Genomic DNA, 19,992 nt, shown 5'->3' with positions numbered 1-19,992 from the left:
TGACATGGATTCAGTCAGGATGTGTGATTGTGTGCAGAGCCGGCAGTTCCTAGTTCTAGTCTGAGTGCATTTAGGGTGATGACATCCTATTTTTGTCAGCTGTGACTGTGAGTTTGTGGGTGCGTAGAATTTGGACAATTATGGTTTTTTTTTTTATCTGAACGTTCTGTTATAATTAAAGGATGGATGGATAGATAGATAGATGGATGGATGGATAGATAGATAGATAGATAGATAGATAGATAGATGGATAGATGGATGGATGGATGGATGGATGGATGGATGGATGGATGGATGGATGGATGGATGGATGGATGGATGGATGGATGGATGGATGGATGGATGGATGGATGGATGGATGGATGGATGGATGGATGGATGGATAGATAGATAGATAGATAGATAGATAGATAGATAGATAGATAGATAGATAGATAGATAGATAGATAGATAGATAGATAGATAGATAGATAGATAGATAGATAGATAGATAGATAGATAGATAGATAGATAGATAGATAGATAGATAGATAGATAGATAGATAGATAGATAGATAGATAGATAGATAGTTTTTACAGTTAATCTCCAAATTAAAATTTAAATATTTGTTGTAATGGCATCTTTTTATGAATGAAGGCTAGTATCACTGATAATAATACAGCTACTGATGTCTCAATGAAATTGACCCCCCCCCCCCCCCCAATTTTAAACATTAATTATAGCCATTCAACATTACAGTGTAATTGAAAGCAATCAATTTTGTAACATTTATTAGGCTTCAATAAACATTAAACATTCAGATTAATCATTATTAAAGCTAAAAAAGTTATTTAGTCATTTAGGCCCAATTCTATTTTATACCCCTTTGCCTACCCCTTACCCATGCCCCTTGAAACAGAGTCAAAAATATTCCCCTAAGAAATGGGACACCACTACTACACCATTGCACATCATCAGTATTCAGTGTTATTTTACATTTGATTACTTTCATTTCTGTAGAATTTCTTATCCGAATAATAACCTACTGTTAGTCCCACATAAAAAAAAGTAAAGCTGTTTATTTCATATCTCTCTTTATTCTATTGCGTTTATTTGTGCTGTTGTTTTCATTTTTTTATTTGTGTTTTTTTTTATGAAAATATAATATTGCGTTGAAGAAAAGTTGCTTTTTGTTTGTATATGCTGTCAATTATAGTTATTAGAAAGAAAATCTGAATTGGCAGGTCACACACACACACACACACACACACACACACACACACAAAAACGGTAATCAGAATCGTCCAAGAAAATGGCAATCGGTGCGTCTCTACCAGTTATAAACTTATTTTAATACTTTATATATTTATTCTGAAATGATTTTGTTTTTTTAACAAGCTCTATTTTTCCATATTTTTCCCATATGCACCCTCTCATTGGATCATCTTGCAGCAGGGGTCAGCCAAAGGTACAGCACTCAATTCTCTTTGAAACGAACATCATTCAAATATGGGTTGCACTTTATTTTACAGTATGTGCACTTTCAATGTACTTACAGTGTACTTACCCACAAAAGTAAGGTAACAACAACATGGGTTAAGGTTAGGTTTAGGGGTAGGTTCAGGGACTGCAAAACAAGACTGTAAAATAAAGTGCTACCAGAGAGTTTTTGTTTAATAGGAGCATAACAAATTGAAACTCAAAGTAACCATATTTCTCTATCTCTTTTAAGACCTTTGCCTATGACTACTGTTTTTGGTCGATGGATGAGTCTGAGACAGAGAAGTTTGCTGGTAAGTTTCTGCAAACATTTCTTGAAGAAGCCACTTTGTTTATTTCTTGGTTCAGTGCCAACTATCTGTATCTTCTTGTTATGATGGTTCTTGTGCTGGTGATGCTGGTGCTAGTGAAGATAAGGTTTTGTTTACACATCAAGCTCATCTTTACTAACAAGGTTTTTCCAGAAAATCTGTAATGTCACCTTGAAGTTTATAATACACTTACAAAGTTTTGGCACTTTTTCTTTGAGACAAATTAATTACGAAAAAATATTTCTTAAAATGATTTTGCTTTGAGACAAAGGACCGGTCCAATTTTTTAATGCATCTGCGTAAAATACAAGCAAAGTTTTGTTGACGGTTAGCTGTATTTTGTTGCTATTCTCTCTTTTAGAAAAATGATTATCCTATTTTTAGTGACATTTTTTTACCTCCAAATTCTCATCACATTAATCTGTAGAACATTCTTTTTTTCTTTTCTTTTTTTACAGTATTTATTTAGATGCCTTATGTTCTCCTGTTTTCCCTGTTTGCCCTGTTTCTACATACGCATCCTCTCCTTCACATGATGAATCATCTCAGAATTCAGTGAAGCCTATTTTATGACCTTAATTTAGCTTAATTGTCATTTTAGGGTGAAATATCACTTTGATATGTTTTGCCAGGTTTTGTGAGGTTCACCCCTAAATACTTCATCTTAATTGTCATTCAATCATATTTTTACAGGTCAAGATGTAGTGTTTCAGTGCCTTGGGGAGAGTCTTTTGCACAATGCTTTTCAGGGTTACAATGCCTGTATTTTTGCTTATGGGCAGACTGGTGAGTAATATTTTGTACACAGTGACCTTTGCTCATGTTTTAAACACACTAGGGCTGTGCGATTAATCATATTTGATTTTCCAAAGATTATGAAAAAAAGATAATTGAGGTAAAAAGATGATTGTGCCGCTGTCATACTCCGCTGTCCCCTTTTGTTCCTCCCTAAGTCAAACTTAACATTCAAGTCAGCTGAATTAAGTGAGTGTTGTAAAATGATTGTTGCTAAACTGTGGGACGTGCCTGATATTAAACGGTGTATTTAAAAGCAAATTGAGCCGCGAAAGAGACACTGTTCCCTTGGTAGCTTTCTGTGTGCGTGCTCCGAGACAGGGCGGAACGCACCTAAGCAAAGTATGTTGTGGGCTATAAATGGTCAAATAGCCGATAAACAAAAAAAAGGCATTTTTTTTAAGTGAATGTAAACAATTGATAAAGAAAATGCATGTGCATACGGTTTTAAAGTGACAGCAGCCCAATATTACTGCTTCAGTCTGTGTCATTAATGTTAAGAGAAAGATAAAATCACTCACTCCTATAGGCTACCCTAAAATGAATAAAAAAAATGTGTAGCTTTAATAGGGATTAATCTATATGAAATGTATACTATGAACACTATGCAGTGTTATTTTACAGTTGATTACTTTATTCAGTTTCTGTTGTAGGCTATTACTTATACCACTGTTAGTACATCTTCCTGAAAAACCTAAAGCACTGTTTATTTAATTAGTATTTTTGTTCTGTTTTATTTATTTTTGTCAATTTTGTTTGTAATTAGTTTCTTAGTTCTTATCATATCGATGACTGTTTACTTGTCTTCTGTAACTGTTTAAGGACCTTTTACTTGGCTACATTATTCATCCTTGTATTAATTTTAGCTGAAATCTAATCATTGGTAACTGATATCTAAAATTACTCATATAATGAAATAAGACTTTGATCATATCGCCCACCAATAATCGTGTTATGTTTATTATTATTTTTTGCCATAATCGAGCAGCCTTACTCTAAACTAAATATAACCATTCTTTTTTGTAATCTATTTATGTTAAGTAATTATTATTTATGTTAAGTAGCATGAGATAATTTCTTGTCTGCTGTGGTGTGATTTCCCTCAGGCTCTGGAAAGTCTTACACCATGATGGGTTCGGTGGACCAGCCCGGTTTGATCCCCAGACTCTGTAGTTCTCTGTTTGAGCGGACCATACAACACCAGCGAGAGGAAGAGAGCTTCACCGTGGAAGTCTCTTTTATGGAAATCTACAACGAGAAAGTCCGGGACCTGTTGGACCCCAAAGGGTGAAGCCTTTTGTGCCTTATGTTCAATCTCTGAGCTGTACTCTGCTGTAGATGTTGATCTTACACAATATCTGTTTGCTTTGTTCACAGGAGTCGACAGGCCTTGAGAGTGAGAGAACATAAAGTTTTGGGGCCTTATGTCGATGGTCTGTCCAGACTTGCGGTTGAAAGTTACAAGGTAACAAAATCTTTGATCGCTTTAAATGGGAGAATGACATGCACACTTCAAACAATCATTTATCTTTTTTTTTTTTTTTTTTTTTTTTTTTTTTTTTTACAATACATTCTGTCATTCAGTTGGTCATATGGTTAATTTATCCCCTCTTTGGGTCTGTAGTTGATGCTGAGCAAATCCTGCTTTAGGAATGTTTGTAGTCAGCTCACAAGATGGCATGTGTCACTGCTGAAGTTTTTGGTGTTGTGGAAATCATAGTCATTCAAAAGCCTGCACAGAATTTTCAGAAAGCAGATTTTTGCAGAATTTTATTAATGGATTTTTTTGTTTTAAATGGTTCTTTCCATATCCCTTTCTTGTTCATTTATTAGTTATACTGAAGTATGTTGGATTTAATTGGATTAAATGTGTTGACTATGTTCTTCCAATTCTAAATCCGTTCTGTAGAATTCCACAGATTCCAGTGTGGAAGTAATTTCAAAACCTAAAAACAGGTTACTTTGCAGTAACCATATTTAATCAGCATTGTGCCTACCTTATTTTAGAAGCTATATCCAGGACATATTTACTGCTTTTCTTTTCTCTTTTCGTCTTTTCTTTGAACAAAAATAATCGTGTAATTAAGTGTGCAGTTGTTCTGACCTTTAAAGTACATCCGGGATTCTAATCATGTCCCTTTTCCAACCCAAAGGACATAGAGTCCTTGATGTCTGAGGGGAATAAATCCCGCACTGTGGCGGCTACTAATATGAATGAGGAGAGCAGTCGCTCCCATGCGGTTTTCAATATCATCCTCACGCACACGCTGAAGGACCTGCAGTCAGGGGTAAGAACACACTTAAAACACACTGTTCTGATGCTCAGAACTGATTTACATAGATTAAGATATAGATACAAGATAAGACAAGTAGAAAATCACTTAAATGGGTCAAACTCTACACGTTTCATGCTTTTTTAAAACATTTTTAAAGTCCACTTATAATGTTAGTCGAAATTTCTTGCACTATAAAACTCATAATCATGATAATTTCCCCCCCATCAGTTTTTGCTATTGTACCTTTTTTGACTTTTGTATCCCATTGTGATTGGCTTTGCATACCAGCATAGTTTGTTTTTCAGGCTGGGTCAGGTTTCTTAATAATGAATAAACATTGAGATGCAAATGTGGGTGGTCATATGTTAATATATTCATAACTTTACATTCATAATCTCTGATTTACTTGTTTTTGCAGCTCCTTAATGTAAATATTGGCCTGGGTTGGGAGCATTGTGCTGTAAGCGTCAAGAGTCTGACCAGAAAATCTCTTATTTTAAGAGCAAGGAAAACCATGTTTTCGCTTATACATTCCTCTTTAAATGTCTTGTTTAATTTGGGAATAGTCCTGTTTCTGCTGCTGATAAAACCCAAATCTTGAATGTTCTTGCAAGGTCCTCCTAATGAAATAAAGCCAAGTACTGTAGGAAGGGGAAGGTTGAGAGATGAGTCATTGTGTCCAGCCCTGATGATCTCATAGATGGATGCGTCTGAATACCTTTTATCAGCTGATGTGGACCTGTGCTGGCACAGTCCAGTGTTCAGTCTAAAGTATTCCTCTTAGATTCATATAACACTGCCTTTGCTTTTGTTCCATTCACTTTAGATCATTACTGGTTGTTTCCTATTTATAATATTGCACAAGTCGTTTCATTCATTCAGCTCCAAAGATCTCTGTGACTATAGCTATCAATCAAAGCATATAGGTTTGGAACTACTAAATAAGAAGAAAATTGTGTGAACTTTACCATTAATGGTTCTCTAGCCCAGGGTAACCTTCTCTTATCGGCTTTACTGCGAGCATGGGGAGAGCTCATGCAAATGGCAGGAAAATTGATGAATAAATTATAGTTTGTCCGAGTTTAGACGTCAACTGATCTCCTCTGGCACTGTCCTGGTGTCACTGCGCTTTTCTTTTGTGGCGTATGTCATGATCACCTGACTCGAGTCGTGTCCTGTCCCTAATCTATAATTAATCAGAGCCTGGACTGCGCTGGTCACTCAACAGGTGTAAGACTACAGCAGAGATCCAAACTTAGCATGTTGTCACTAAAACAGAGCAATGCAAAATTTTTAGCCTGCATGTACACACACACACACACCAGTCCCAGCCCTTATGTATGTGGTGTTTGTCAGCTCAGCCATCGATAAGTAATGATGTGTGTATTTTTCCGGCGAAGTCATCAGTGCTGCCTTTTGCATGCTGTGGTTTCCCATGCAAACAGCTCTGTGGGGATATGTGACTGCTGTAGAAGAAGAAAAGGCAATGGATTACCTCTGATTTCCATATTCTTTTGTTTTAAATATGTTTTTAAAGGCCAGGGCACACAGTCGAAAGTCCGCCATCGGGCAACATCGGGCTGTTTTTGAGTTTGGCTGGCTTCGTTTATTTGGTGTGTTCCGTGCCATTGGCTCTAGTCGGATGTAGTCTGGGTGTTTTTGGGACGATTCAGCATGTTGAATCAGTGTCTGGCCGTCAGTGAGAGAGATCACTCTGATTGGCTGTTCAGATAAGCGAACAAGTCAGTGCACTAGATTCTAGAATAAAAGCACAAGTGATGAAAGCGAGCAAATAAGCCGAGACCGTACAGAAGGCTGTTATAATTTAAGGTCATCTTGCCTGTACATTCGAATGCACAAATATTTTCATAATAACATACGCTGACTGGAATTGAATGAAGAAAGTAATCTGCCTGATTGCTAATAAAAATGGGAAGCAAGCGCTGCTTTGTTTACTGTTTGTACATCTGGAGTCCTAGTTTTGGTTTCCATTTTTGAATGACAAATAGACCATTGATACCGGTTGATATGGACCGACATTTGCTTACACAGGCTCCGAACGCACATGCTAGTTGACAGTCTTATTTAGTCCTTTTGGTGTGTTCAAAGCGCAGCTTTGTGGCCGAGATGCAGCCGTCAAGAGGTGACAACACAGTCAGCTTTCATCACCACTAGTTCTTTGACGTTGGCTTGGTGTGTCCCAGGCTCCCAGGCTCAATATATCACGGAAAACGGCTCTTAAAAATAGATTTTTAAATTATCTTTGCTTGGCCATGCAAATGTGCCCCTATCTAACGCTAGCAGTTCTGCCAGGGTGTTGCTAAGGTGTCCTGAGGGGTTAGTGCATAGTTATCAGTGATGCGCGGGTTGATCCAAAATGAGCGGGTGCCCGCGGCCACCCGCGGTTACCCGCGGTTACGAGTCATCCAAAAATATTTTTAATGATATTCGGGTCACGGTCGGTCGGATCGTCAATAAATCCTTATTTACCTTTTGAATGTTGAGCGTTATTAACTTTTGAATAAATGCTGACGCGGGACAAAATGATTTCCCAAAACGTTGAACTGAGCAATGCCATTGTACCATTTTAATAGGCTACTTTTAAACGCATTTAAAGTCAGTTTTATGTATTTTCTGAGAGGGGGCGGGATTTTTGTTGGGAAAGTCGGGGGAGAGACGCACACTTCGATTAGACTGGATAAACACATGCAGCATCTTAATGGTTAAGAAAATTAAACGAAATAAATGAATAAATCAAGCCTGTATTACATAACACTAGGCTATATCATACAGCATTCAGAAAAATAACAGTTTGCGCTCCTAAGGGCTTTCACACTTTTCCAAATGTTTTCCAAATGTGGGCTGATGAATTCTTCAAGCCGGGTCGAAACATAAACATCGCGTTCATCAATAATATGCATCTGGAGCTGAAATGGAAAATGATGGGCCGCCTCAAGAACTGCCTGCTCTCGCCGCTGCACCTCTGAGCGCACCACGTCAGGGCCTGAAAATTTTTCTCAATGGCCCAATGAGCTACGATGAGCATTTACTACTTTTAAAAAAATGCGGGTCAGGAAGCGGGTCGGGTACAATATTTTCTTCTTTTTTTTTTGCGGTCCGAGTTGCGGGCGGGTTAGTTGAAAACGTCGGTCGGGTGCGGGTTGTTTATACATTGACCCGCGCATCACTGATAGTTATGCATTTGCTGGGTTTTTCTGGTTGGTTGCCAGGGCATTGCAAGGCAGTTGCTAATAAGTTCTGAGGGGTTAATGTGTAGCAATGTAGATGCTAGGGTGTTCTGGGTGGTTGTCTGGGTGTTGCTATCCATTTGCTGAGGTGTTCTGAGGGGCTACTCTGTAGCTATGCTATTGCCAGAGTGTTCTGAATGGTTGCCGTGGCATGCTATGTGGTTTCTAAGATGTTAAAGCATAACTATACATGGCAACACCCTAACAACCACCCAGGACACTCTAACAACTGTAGTTTCTAAGGTGTTCTGAAGGTCTGTGCATGGCAATGTGTCAGGGCATTGCTTTGCTGTTGCTATGGTGTTTTGAGAGCTTAATTCTTAGCTACACAATTGCTAAGGTGTTCTGTGTGGTTGTCACGGTGTTGCTATGCAACTGCTAAGGTGTTCTGAGGGTTTAATTCATAGCTACACAGTTGTTAAGGTGTTTTGGGTGGTTGTTAGTGTTGTTTTCGTCAACGAAAAGTATGACTAAATATATTCGTCAACGAACCTTTATAACGTGACGAAAACGAGACGAGACGCAACGTAAATGCTGGTCATGTGACGATGACGAATAAAAACGAGACTAAATGTGGTTCACAAAATAAAAACTATGCTAAAATGTCTCTTCATTTTCGTTGACGAAAATGAGACGAGACGAAAAGTCGTGTTTTTATTTTGCAGTATTTCTATGCGTCTCATTCAGGGGCTGCATCAGGTCTCACTGCGCAGACGCAGGCCACATCACTCTCTTCAAATCCCACTCGCGCGGCGTCTCCGGTGAGTGAACGGGTCCGATGGCCGGCCAGTTGGGGTTCGTAAGCCTTTACTCGGACGGTAATTGTTTGTACCGCGGTCGTAAGGTGTCTTCATTATTTACAGGAGCTAGTCAGTGATTTTATTGTCGTCTTAATGCAGAATATCAGTGTTTTTCTCCCACCACCCGTGTAAAAATCTCCGGACGAATTACCAAACTGAATTACTGTTTGACAAACCCCAAGGTCGTGTGGTGCCGTCTGAATCCACATCTCTGAGTTTTCAATCACTTCAGAATTCACGGTTTATATCCTTTTTGGCCACTGCAGAGCACCGTGCGGTTGTGCTTCGCTGTTATTTTGATGCATTTTAAAGATCTAGACTTGTATTACTGAAATATTGGCAAGTATTTACAAGAGCAAGATATTTCATCACCGCTCAAACAAAGAAAGAAAGAAAAGCACGTAAACATTTGAAATGTGCCGTTATAACGGCAGCAATTATATATGTTAAAATAACCACAGCATTATGATTACCTCATAAGCAAATCACTTATTTCCACTCATTTCCATGTGGAATAAAATTACATCCTTTATTTTGAGATAAAATACAAGACAGAAAAACATTTTAACTATAATGTGGGTCTAATTTTAAACATAAATAATTAAATAATAATTTGGATATTATTTTCCTATTAAATTAAATATGCATTTATTCTTATTAAGACATTTGGAAAAACTTTTATTACATTGAAGTGGAAAATAAAACGGGTGTTGTGGAAATAGATGGGGAAAAATGTGGCCACAAAAATCACAGGAAAAAACACCACAAACCTTAAGAGACATCTCAATGTTTTTATTTATTTTATTTAAATGTATGTGTGTGTACTTGTTTAGTTGGTAAAATAAATATGTTGTAACTTCAAATCAGAGCGTCTTCCGTGTCTGGAATGGATGTATTCTTGTGTCTATAAGGTAACAATAATATAATATAATAAGATAACATTGTTTGAAATGGGTTTGGCTAAAAGAAGATTTTGGTTTTGTCTATAATACGTACTTATACTATATTGACTGGGTTAAATAGAATTGCATTACTAAAAAGAGACTAAAATACAATTTTCATTGACTAAAACTTGACTAAAATAGTCATAGATAATTCTGACTAAAATAAGACTAAAATGCTCAGACTTTTAGTCGACTAAAACTTGACTAGACTAAAAAGAGTATGACTATGACTAAAACTAATAAAAACTAAAATGACTGCTTGACACAAAGACTAGACTAAAACTAAAATGAAAACAGGCCGCCAAAAACAACACTAGTGGTTGTCAAGGTGTTGCTATGCAGTTTCTAAGTTATTCTGAGTAGTTAACTTGCAGAGGTCATTCACATATATAAAACTTTTAAAGTTAGAGTAACAAGAACAACCTGTTAATTCTAAAGGTCAGCAAGAAGGTGGAAATGGGTCATTAAAAAGTAACTTGAGGCAATGCAAGTGGATTTAAGGGGGGCGGATTAAATGCTACAAAAGTAACGAATATGCCTGTTAGTTGATTTAAAGATTAACGAATAAACTCCAGCTCTATATGATTCTGTATTCTCAGCCCATGTGCATGTGGAGCCTGAAGCTTTTGCAGCACAAGGACTCTCTTTGTTGTTGTAATGCACTGTAATCTCGGTCCAGCTCCCAGCCCCCCTCACGACTTCCCATATCCTCTCGCCTCCCGCTCGCATCTATCTGCCTCTCCTCTCAATTAAACCTCATCTCTGATGCTCAAACAGGGGGATTGTGTACAGTAAGGTCTGATGCTGGGTCATATAAAGGAACTCCACCCCACATACTGGTCCAATTCTGTGCAATAGAGAGGAGAACAATGGATGCTTGTCCATGGCCCGCCATAGCCTCTCTTGCCATTGTTCCTTCGTAATATAGGACAGTTCACCAGAATTTGTCCAGCATGGTCATTCATACACAAATTTAACGTTTGAAGCCGTTTCCCTGGATTTCTAGGGAGGACAAGCACAGACAGGCTTGACAACCATGGAAATGTTCAGTAGTGAGGCATTATTATGTTGCTTTTTCCTTTAATTATTAGTTCCCGCCACCTTTAGTTTGCTATTTATTTCCAGAATAACTAGGCGCCATTCATGGAAAGATACATAATAAGGTCTTGTGACATACAGTTAAAAAAAAAAACAGTAGGCGGTATATACTGTGCAGTAAGAACTTTTTGCTAGTATTCCATTTTGAACATAGCATTTCTCATTTCTTTTTTGTACTCCTCTCTTTCTACAGACAAGTGGGGAAAAGGTGAGTAAGCTGAGTTTGGTGGACCTGGCAGGAAGTGAGAGAGCTGCAAAGACAGGCGCTGCAGGCGAACGGCTCAAGGAAGGCAGTAACATCAACAAGTGTGTGCACTCTTTTCTCATTCTGCATGATTAATTATGTCTTTTTTTTTTTTTTTTGGTTTCACTTAATACAAAAACCTACAGAAGGTTTGTATGAATCTTAAAAAAACCTGCCAATAACAAGGTCATATTGCATCCTAAAAAAAAAACGAAGAAACTGAAACCTAAAAAGGTTTTAATTTAATTTAATTTTTTCTGCATTTGGACATATTTTTATATTATATTTTATTTTATGATATTATATTGTATAACATAAGAATAATATATTATAATATGATAATCACTAATAATAATCAGTACAAATTAATAAATTCCATTCAATTCAGTATAATATATTAATTAGTAGATAAAAAAATATATATATATATATATATATATATATATATATATATATATATATATATATATATATATATATATATATATATATATATATATAATATATATTAGGGGTGTCGCAATATACCGGTATTGACGATAACCGTGATATTCAAAGCACGAAATATCGACATCGTGTTAATTTAGGGTTTGGCAATAACCACAATATTTAAAATGAACAGGACTGGTATGATAACATGACGCGTAAATACACCGGTGTCCGGAGTCTGACTAGCCGTGTTTTTTCCTCCCTCTCTATTACGCACTGTTGCAGCATACAAATAGTTCATCTTTGTTTGTAATGTCAAATTTGTTATATTTCGTTTAGTTTCTTTATTAAGTAAATTTAGAAAAAATGTTTGGGGCAATTTTCGTTAGTTAAATTAAAGTTTTTGTTTTTTTCCTAATGACCAAGCGGCCAGCAGCCAGCAGTGAGTTAACCGCATGTTTGATCAATTTATCCTCTTAAATCAACACTTGACTTGTCTTGCCTATAATAAAATCAATATATAAAAAACACTTCAAGCCTCACAATGTAAGTGTATATGTTTACTATCACCACCACAGTAAAAACGCATTTTTGACAAGCTGAGGCAGGCGCACGCAACGGCGCCTGCAAACGAAACGGGCTACACAATCTAAACTATAAAAATAAAAACATGCATTGTCTTACCTTATACCTCTCCGCAAAATGAATATAAATCCAATCTTCAATTTCCACTCTATAGGCTATGCAAATTCAGTTCACGACAACAAAAGCAACAGATATGAGTTGTATTTATTTATCGGGTCATTTCAAGATCTATTGGCCGTAATAGGAGAACGAGCGACGCACTGGTAAGAGCATTTAGTCTCATTCGTTTTAATGGAGATTATTGTGTTTTTGAGCATCTGATTCTGAGCCTTGGGCTACTTTCAGTTTCACTGGCGGCCGTTTGCGTCTTTTCTTGCATCTTCTTGTAATGCCCTCAGCACTCGCGCGCAGCGCGTGGTGGGAGCGGTGGATCATCTGAGTGATCGGATTTAAATCCGCCTCGAATCCCTAAGATTTTCGGAAGACATTTACTCCTGATCTCTTCACAATATGATAGATATATGATCAGAGAAAACGAATGAAGTGAGCAGGTGTAAAAAGGCCATAACTCTTGCAGCTGCGCTGAAGGAACGCGGCGATCAGAGTCACCAGTCAGAGCCAGTCGACGGTCGCGGTCTCATAGTTTCTTTTAATGAATGAATAATGTCTATTCTTGTATTTGTATTTGCAATCTAGTCATGGCCAATAACATTGATGTTAATATTTATTCATCATCATACTGTTGAACTTGACAGTATTTCCTCTCTTGTTATTTCATAGGGAGCTTCAAAAAGACAATTTATCAGTAACAGAGTATTATCCTGTTTATCATTATCCAATTATGTTTGTTGGGTAAAAAATAAAACTAAATAAAAAAAGTAAAAATTAATTGGTAACACTTTACAATAAGGTTCCTTAATTAACATTAGTTACATTAGTTAACATGAACTATAATGAAGTGCACTTATTAATCTTTGTTAATGTTAATTTCAACATTTACTAATGCATTATTAAAATATTGCTAAAATGCACTGTGAACTAACATGAACAAACCATGAACAGCTCTATATTAACTAACATTAACAAAGAAGATTAACTAATGCTGAACAGCTGCTGTTCATGGTTAGTTTGTTAACTAATGCATTAACTAATGTCAACTAATGCAACCTTATTGTAAAGTGTTACCAATTCATTTGATAACTTTCTCCCCCAAGGTTTCTATAGATATCGCGATATATCAATATCGTGATTTTTTTTTGGCCACAATAACCGTGGTGTGAAAAATCTGATATCGTGACAGCCCTAATATATATATATATATATATATATATATATATACATACATACATACATACATACATACATACATACATACATACATACATACATACATACATACATATTATATATATATATAATAGAAGAAGAAGATCCAAACATCATCTTCATTTTCGTCAAGCATAATTTTTGTGTAAAATATGGCCCAGATATGTTTTTATGAGAGACTTTTTTTTTTAAGTCTCCGAATATCTGAGTCACCTCTGAATGTTTTCCTATGGCACTGAATTGAGGCGTTTCCTTTTCTGTTGAATGGGTGCTTTGCCTTTTAAAGGGCACATATCATGGAAAATATCTGTTTTGAAATTGTCTGATCTTTTATGTAGACATACTCTTCATTTACAGTGTGAAGCTTCTCTCTAATACTGTGTCTGGACATTTTAGTCACCCAAGCATGTATTTTGTAACATTGATTTGTTGTGTTGTTTTTCTGTGGCTGAAAGAGGAGTTTCATACTGTGGAGAATCAGTCTTGTTAAAATGGCTACATCTAAGGGCAACATTTGTTCTGAGGAAGGTTTATAAATCTGGTGAAGGATTTTTGGCCTGCCGGTGCATATTCCTGTGTGATGTGGGTCTCGGTCTGTTTCTCTCTCACCAATTTGTTTTTTTCCATTTCTATCTTTCCTCTCCACACCGGACAGGTCTTTAACCACTCTGGGTTTGGTGATCTCAGCTCTGGCAGACCAGGGCGCTGGAAAGAACAAGAACAAGTTTGTGCCCTACAGAGATTCAGTGCTGACATGGCTGCTCAAGGTATGAACACTCATTCTGTCCGGTAAACACTGGGAGGGAGGATTTCCACAGAATTTTTTTTTTTTTTTCCAATCCACTGCTACACACACTTTAAAAATGTATAATGTCTGTCCTTCTGGTGTAACCACAGGACAGTCTGGGTGGAAACAGTCGGACTGCCATGGTTGCCACTGTGAGCCCTGCGGCAGATAATTATGATGAGACGCTGTCAACGTTACGCTATGCAGACCGAGCAAAGAGCATCGTCAACCACGCCGTGGTAAACGAAGACCCCAATGCCAGGATCATCCGGGAACTCCGGGAGGAGGTGGAGAAACTGCGAGATCAGCTGACGCAGGCTGAGGTACACACTTTTTATCATTTTCTTAGTGTGTTGTTAGAAAACTGTGTGTTGAACCTGTCATGTTCCTCCTCAGTCTATGAAGGCACCAGATTTGAAGGAGAGACTGGAGGAGTCTGAAAAATTGATACAGGAGATGACGGTCACCTGGGAACAGAAGCTCAGGAAAACTGAGGAAATTGCACAAGTAACAGCCACAATAATTTGCACTGCTTTGTATGGATTGTCATTTTGTTTGTCTGGTGACTCTGTAGTTCATGTGCCATGACACCATCAATCAGACACAGAAGTGGACACTCATGTTCTTCTTGCATTGGGTTTTGTTCTGCATAGGAGAGACAAAAACAACTGGAGAGCCTTGGCATCTCTCTGCAGTCTTCTGGTATCAAGGTTGGAGAAGATAAGTGCTTCCTGGTCAATCTCAATGCTGACCCTGCCCTTAATGAACTACTGGTTTATTATCTAAAGGTAATGCACAACCAGGACTACTTAATCATCATTAAAGCTAAAATTTTCTCTGTTCCTGTTGTTCTTTGATGAACATTAATGACAGACATCAGTGCTGCTGTCACTTTAAGATCCTGCTAATTATGACACGGTCACGCAGATCTCACGCGCTGTTCTGCGCATCTCATTTTCTCGTTATTGAACTAATTTAAGACTCCTATTATAAGAAAACTCGACAAAACTGGCATTTTGGCAATGTTCTCTGTTGTTGTTATTGTTTGTTCAAGAGCTAATTTTTCATGCGATTTTTTTTTAATGCGTTAAACTTAAAAAAAAAACGACCGCGTTAACCCATTAATTTGCCCAGCACTATTTAAAATATATGAAAATAGTTTTTTATAATAATAACAATATTTCACAATATTACTGTTATAACACAAAAAGCTTACTGCCCCCAAACTTATGTATGATGGTATAATAATAATAATAATAATAATAATAATAATAATTATTATTATTATTATTATTATTATTATTATTATTATTATTATTATTATTATTATTATTATTATTATTATTATCATAACAGAAAAAACAACAATAATAATTGTATACCATCTTTTTGCTGCCTAATGTCATGAACCTTACGGTATAATAATATAATGTACCTGGAACCTGTCTTGGTACATTTGGTGCTAGAAATATGGCATCCGTTAAGTTTTTGTAGTGTCTTTATGGATGTGGTTTGTGGTAGGAACAGCAGTTAATGCTGGGATGCATTGCAGGAACATACTAAGGTTGGATCAGCAGATTCCCAGGACATCCAGCTGTGTGGAATGGGCATCCAAGCAGAGCATTGTGTCATTAACATCACACCTGAGGGAGCTGTCTTTATCAACCCTTACAGAAACTCAAGGTAATGCTTGAGATGGGTAAACCAAAAGGTCATAGGTTCAAAGCCCAGAGGGGCCAGTCCATGAACTGGAGAGTGCTTAACCACAGGCTTTCTTTGCACTATGCATGCATACTGTGTTTACATTTATGCATTTGACACAATCCACAAGTTAATACTATAAGTTAAATGATGAAATAAATGTGCTGAAATGCAAGCAAATCATCTCTTTTTAGGTAAATGTTAAATCTTAAGTTATATAAAATATTGATGTTGCCTCTGTTGCAGAACATGTGTGAACGGATCTCCAGTCACTAGCCGGCAACAGCTACACCATGGTGACCGTATTCTTTGGGGAAACAATCACTTTTTCAGGTCAGTGATATTACCCCAGACTGAAGAATGTCACACTCTGGCTTACTGTATTTGTTCATGAAAGGGCATTGTGATTATCTTCTTTTATGAAGACACTTTATATTTATGTCTTGTTCAGAATAAACCTACCGAAGCGACGCTTACGGGGTGAGGAAGAGGAGGGTGAGGGAGGGAGCATGAAAAACAGTAACAGCAGTGAGCAGCTGGACGGAGAGGGAGACACTGCCAGCGAGGTGTCCAGTGAGGTCAGCTTCAGCTACGAGTTTGCTCAGACTGAAGTCATGATGAAGGCTTTGGGCAGCAACGGTGAGTTTTAGCCATTAAAGGTCCCATGGCATGGCATTTTTCTATTATTTTATAATGTTTCCTGAGGTGTACTTATATTGTTAGTATGATTTTTACATCATAAAATGTCATAATTTAGAAATAAAAGGCATTTTTTCTATACTGCTGTTTGCCCTGTGGCTGAATGCCCTGTTTCAAGAGGCGTGTCTGCTGTGAGACTTCAGTAAAAACGCCCACTGTTGTGATTGGCTGACATCTTTGCATTTGAAATGAGCGGAGGGGGTGTGGTTTAACGAGGTCTACGACGCACGAGCTGCTGCCAGAGAGACAGATGGACCTGAGTTCACTTCACATCAGTTCTCAGCATGTCTCAGTTCAGTGAACTGTTGTAGTTACTAGAATATACTTCAGGTTATTAGTTTATTTCTAGTCGGAGGGGCTCATGTCAGAAAGTTAGTAACTTTATTAAATTATGGATCAGCGCTGACTCGAGACGCGAACCGTTTAGAACGGTTCAGTCCGATTTGGTGAACTGGTTCGGTTCACTAAAAAGAACCGATTCAAAAGAATGATTTGTTCGCGAACCGGACATCACGGAGACGGAGCGATTGCTAACAAAGTTATTTATAGTAACTACTGAGTTGTGAGAGCGCAGTCTGTCAGCGCGAGTTTATTGTGTTTGTATTTGAGAGTTCTGAATAAACACGAGTCCCAGTCACGCCGAGTCCGTCTTCATCATTATTCTACCAACTTTGTAACACATGCAATGTACCATTACAGCGAGATGAACGAGTTAGTAAGTGTTGATTATAGCATTATTTTTAGATATGTTCCAATCATATGAAAAGCGTCAGTGACGCGCATTGAGTACACAGCGCAAACAAAGACACAACAGCAGTAACCGAATGTAATCCAGTTTATTGTGGAGCTAGGCTGGCTAGCCCGGATACCCTCACGCTTACCCCCCTTCTGCTTAATCTCGCGCCGCGTTTGGTGCCTCCGCTGTGGGTCAGATTCAGTACTGGGGGTCGGGGATGTTGAAGGCCGACCGGTCAGTGCAGCCCGAGCCTCGGCATGCGTGAGGTTTATCTCTAAAGAGATGTGAGTCTGCCGATGTTGAACAGAAACTCATGACTATGCACATTGTAGAAAAGATAGACGCGACGAGGACGAACAAAAACACTGACTCACAAGATAGAAAACACGAAAACACAGAGAGAGAGAGAAGCCGCATTGTGTGCACGAATAATAAATAATTAGCTACACATAAGAAATCACTGATCACAGATCAGAAGGAACTGAAAAAAGACTTCTGTTTTCATTTGTACATCCAAACACTGAGAAACTGCCAGCATTCACTCGTTCACAAGCCATGATCTCTCAAGCGTTTGCATGGGCGTGCCAGATTCTCTGGGCGGAGGAAAGGGAGGTAACCGTTCCTGTGTGGACGTCAAAACATGAGACTTCAGGATTGGCTAGTCTGGCCTGTCATTTTCTCAAAGGCAGAGAGAGACAGCCAGAACTCGGTTTTACACCGATCAACATTTCTATCCACTTGGGGACAATATTCAGGCTAGGGGAACTCATATTAATGTTGAAATACCTCATAAAATGAAAATGTCATGCCATGGGACCTTTTAGCTATATATAAAAACAAAATGTGTATGAAATATGACTATTTGAATCTACACAACCATTCAAATCATTTGATTTGAAATCTTGATTTTTTTGAAGTCTCTTATGCTCACCAAGGCTGCATTTATTTGATCAAAAATGCAGTAAAATCAGTAATATTGTGGAATTACGATTTAAACTAACCTTTTTTCTATTTCAAAATATTTTAAAAGCTAAATTTTCAGCAGCCAACATTTGTAATATTACAAAATATTTCTGTCCATTTTTATTTAATGCATCCTTGCTGAATAAAAACATTAATTTCTTAAAAAGATATATATTACTGACTAGTGTAGAAGTAAAACATTGCTGCTATTGAAAATATGGACACTTATTTTGCATTTTAAGGTAGGCATGCCACACATTTTACATGTGAAAAGGTTAGCCAATCAAAACTGAGGTAATTTAAATAAAGTCTTAAATGTACAGTAGCAAAAACATGGTGTAAAACATTACTGTTTTTGTTATCTAACAGACCCCATGCAGGCTGTTTTACAGTCTCTGGAGCGCCAACATGAGGAAGAGAAGCAGACTGCTCTGGAGCGTCAGCGGCTGATGTACGAGCAGGAGCTGCAGCAGCTGCGCAGACAGCTGACTCCAGACAGGCAGAGCATGCAGATACCGCAGTCGCAGCCCTTGCAGCCGCACTACCGCAGTTTGGAGAGACTGAGCCAGGGAGGAATGTCATCATCACCCAACGCCCAGCACCGTCTGCGCCAGTGGAGTGAGGAGAGGTGAGCTTTATCTTTTCAGTGGAAACAAATGTGTTTTGCCCTCCCAAGGGGAAATTTGGTACATGGTGAGTTTGTTGTAACGCTCTTGTTGTGATGATGCTAGGGAGGTGGTGCTGACACGGAGCTTGCGGAAACTGAGGGAGCAGATCGTACGGGCTAATCTGTTAGTGCAGGAGGCAAGCTTCATCGCTGAAGAGCTGGACAAAAGAACCGAGTACAGAGTTACTCTACAGATCCCTGCTGCAAACCTTAATGCCAACAGGAAGGTCAGACACCTTTTGCAGCAGCACACAGGATAAACATAGCATGCATGGTGCAGTCAGTTCAATTTTTGTTTGTTTGTGTATGCAGCGAGATGCTGTCCTGAGTGAACCTGCCATTCAAGTGAGGAGGAAAGGCAAAGGGAAGCAAATCTGGGCCCTTGAGAAGATGGAAAACCGGCTGGTGGACATGAGAGAGCTTTACCAGGAGTGGAAGGACTATGATGAGGACAACCCTGTACGCTCTTTTTCATCACAGAAGTTTTACTGTCCCATCAAAATGAAACGGTGACACTATAGATGTGGTCTTACTCCCCATCTCATAGGTGATGCGCTCATACTTCAAGAGAGCCGACCCTTTCTTCGATGAGCAGGTGAACCACAGTTTAATCGGGGTGGCCAACGTTTTCCTCTCCTGCCTGTTCTATGATGTAAAGCTACAATATGCTGTTCCCATCATCAATCAGAAAGGAGAGGTGAGGATTATGTATTTAGATTTGCCAGCAAATATGATCAGTGGTTTGACTCTATGAATAGTTCTTTATAACTGACTCGTTTCATTTCTGAAGAAAATTTCTTCTGGAAGATGAAGTGGGATGTAAATTAAATCAAGTGCAAATTGATCTGTGAAATTGAATCTAATCAAGTCATCAAATCAAGCATGAGACACACACAGTTAATC

General features: G+C 38.1%; 1 protein-coding gene across 5 annotated transcripts in view; it reads left to right on the top strand.

The window, feature by feature from the left end:
* Positions 1 to 19,992, top strand: part of kif13ba (kinesin family member 13Ba) — a 66,537-nt gene that overhangs the window by 27,779 nt on the left and 18,766 nt on the right. For all 5 annotated transcript variants that reach the window (XM_079832864.1, XM_079832862.1, XM_079832863.1 and 2 more), the window contains exons 3-20: positions 1,433 to 1,448; positions 1,713 to 1,773; positions 2,485 to 2,577; positions 3,693 to 3,873; positions 3,964 to 4,051; positions 4,740 to 4,874; positions 11,146 to 11,258; positions 14,192 to 14,303; positions 14,434 to 14,646; positions 14,720 to 14,830; positions 14,977 to 15,111; positions 15,876 to 16,006; positions 16,271 to 16,357; positions 16,476 to 16,663; positions 18,792 to 19,050; positions 19,154 to 19,316; positions 19,402 to 19,548; positions 19,637 to 19,786. In XM_079832864.1, coding sequence (XP_079688990.1) covers positions 1,433 to 1,448; positions 1,713 to 1,773; positions 2,485 to 2,577; positions 3,693 to 3,873; positions 3,964 to 4,051; positions 4,740 to 4,874; positions 11,146 to 11,258; positions 14,192 to 14,303; positions 14,434 to 14,646; positions 14,720 to 14,830; positions 14,977 to 15,111; positions 15,876 to 16,006; positions 16,271 to 16,357; positions 16,476 to 16,663; positions 18,792 to 19,050; positions 19,154 to 19,316; positions 19,402 to 19,548; positions 19,637 to 19,786 — 2,383 coding nt within the window. The remainder of the gene's footprint in view (positions 1 to 1,432; positions 1,449 to 1,712; positions 1,774 to 2,484; positions 2,578 to 3,692; positions 3,874 to 3,963; positions 4,052 to 4,739; positions 4,875 to 11,145; positions 11,259 to 14,191; positions 14,304 to 14,433; positions 14,647 to 14,719; positions 14,831 to 14,976; positions 15,112 to 15,875; positions 16,007 to 16,270; positions 16,358 to 16,475; positions 16,664 to 18,791; positions 19,051 to 19,153; positions 19,317 to 19,401; positions 19,549 to 19,636; positions 19,787 to 19,992) is intronic.

This window comes from Gobio gobio (assembly GCF_949357685.1).
Source record: "Gobio gobio genome assembly, chromosome: 13".
Taxonomy (NCBI): Eukaryota; Metazoa; Chordata; class Actinopteri; order Cypriniformes; family Gobionidae; genus Gobio; species Gobio gobio.
The sequence above is the reverse complement of the archived record's forward strand: the minus strand, read 5'-3'. Positions and strand labels throughout refer to the sequence as shown.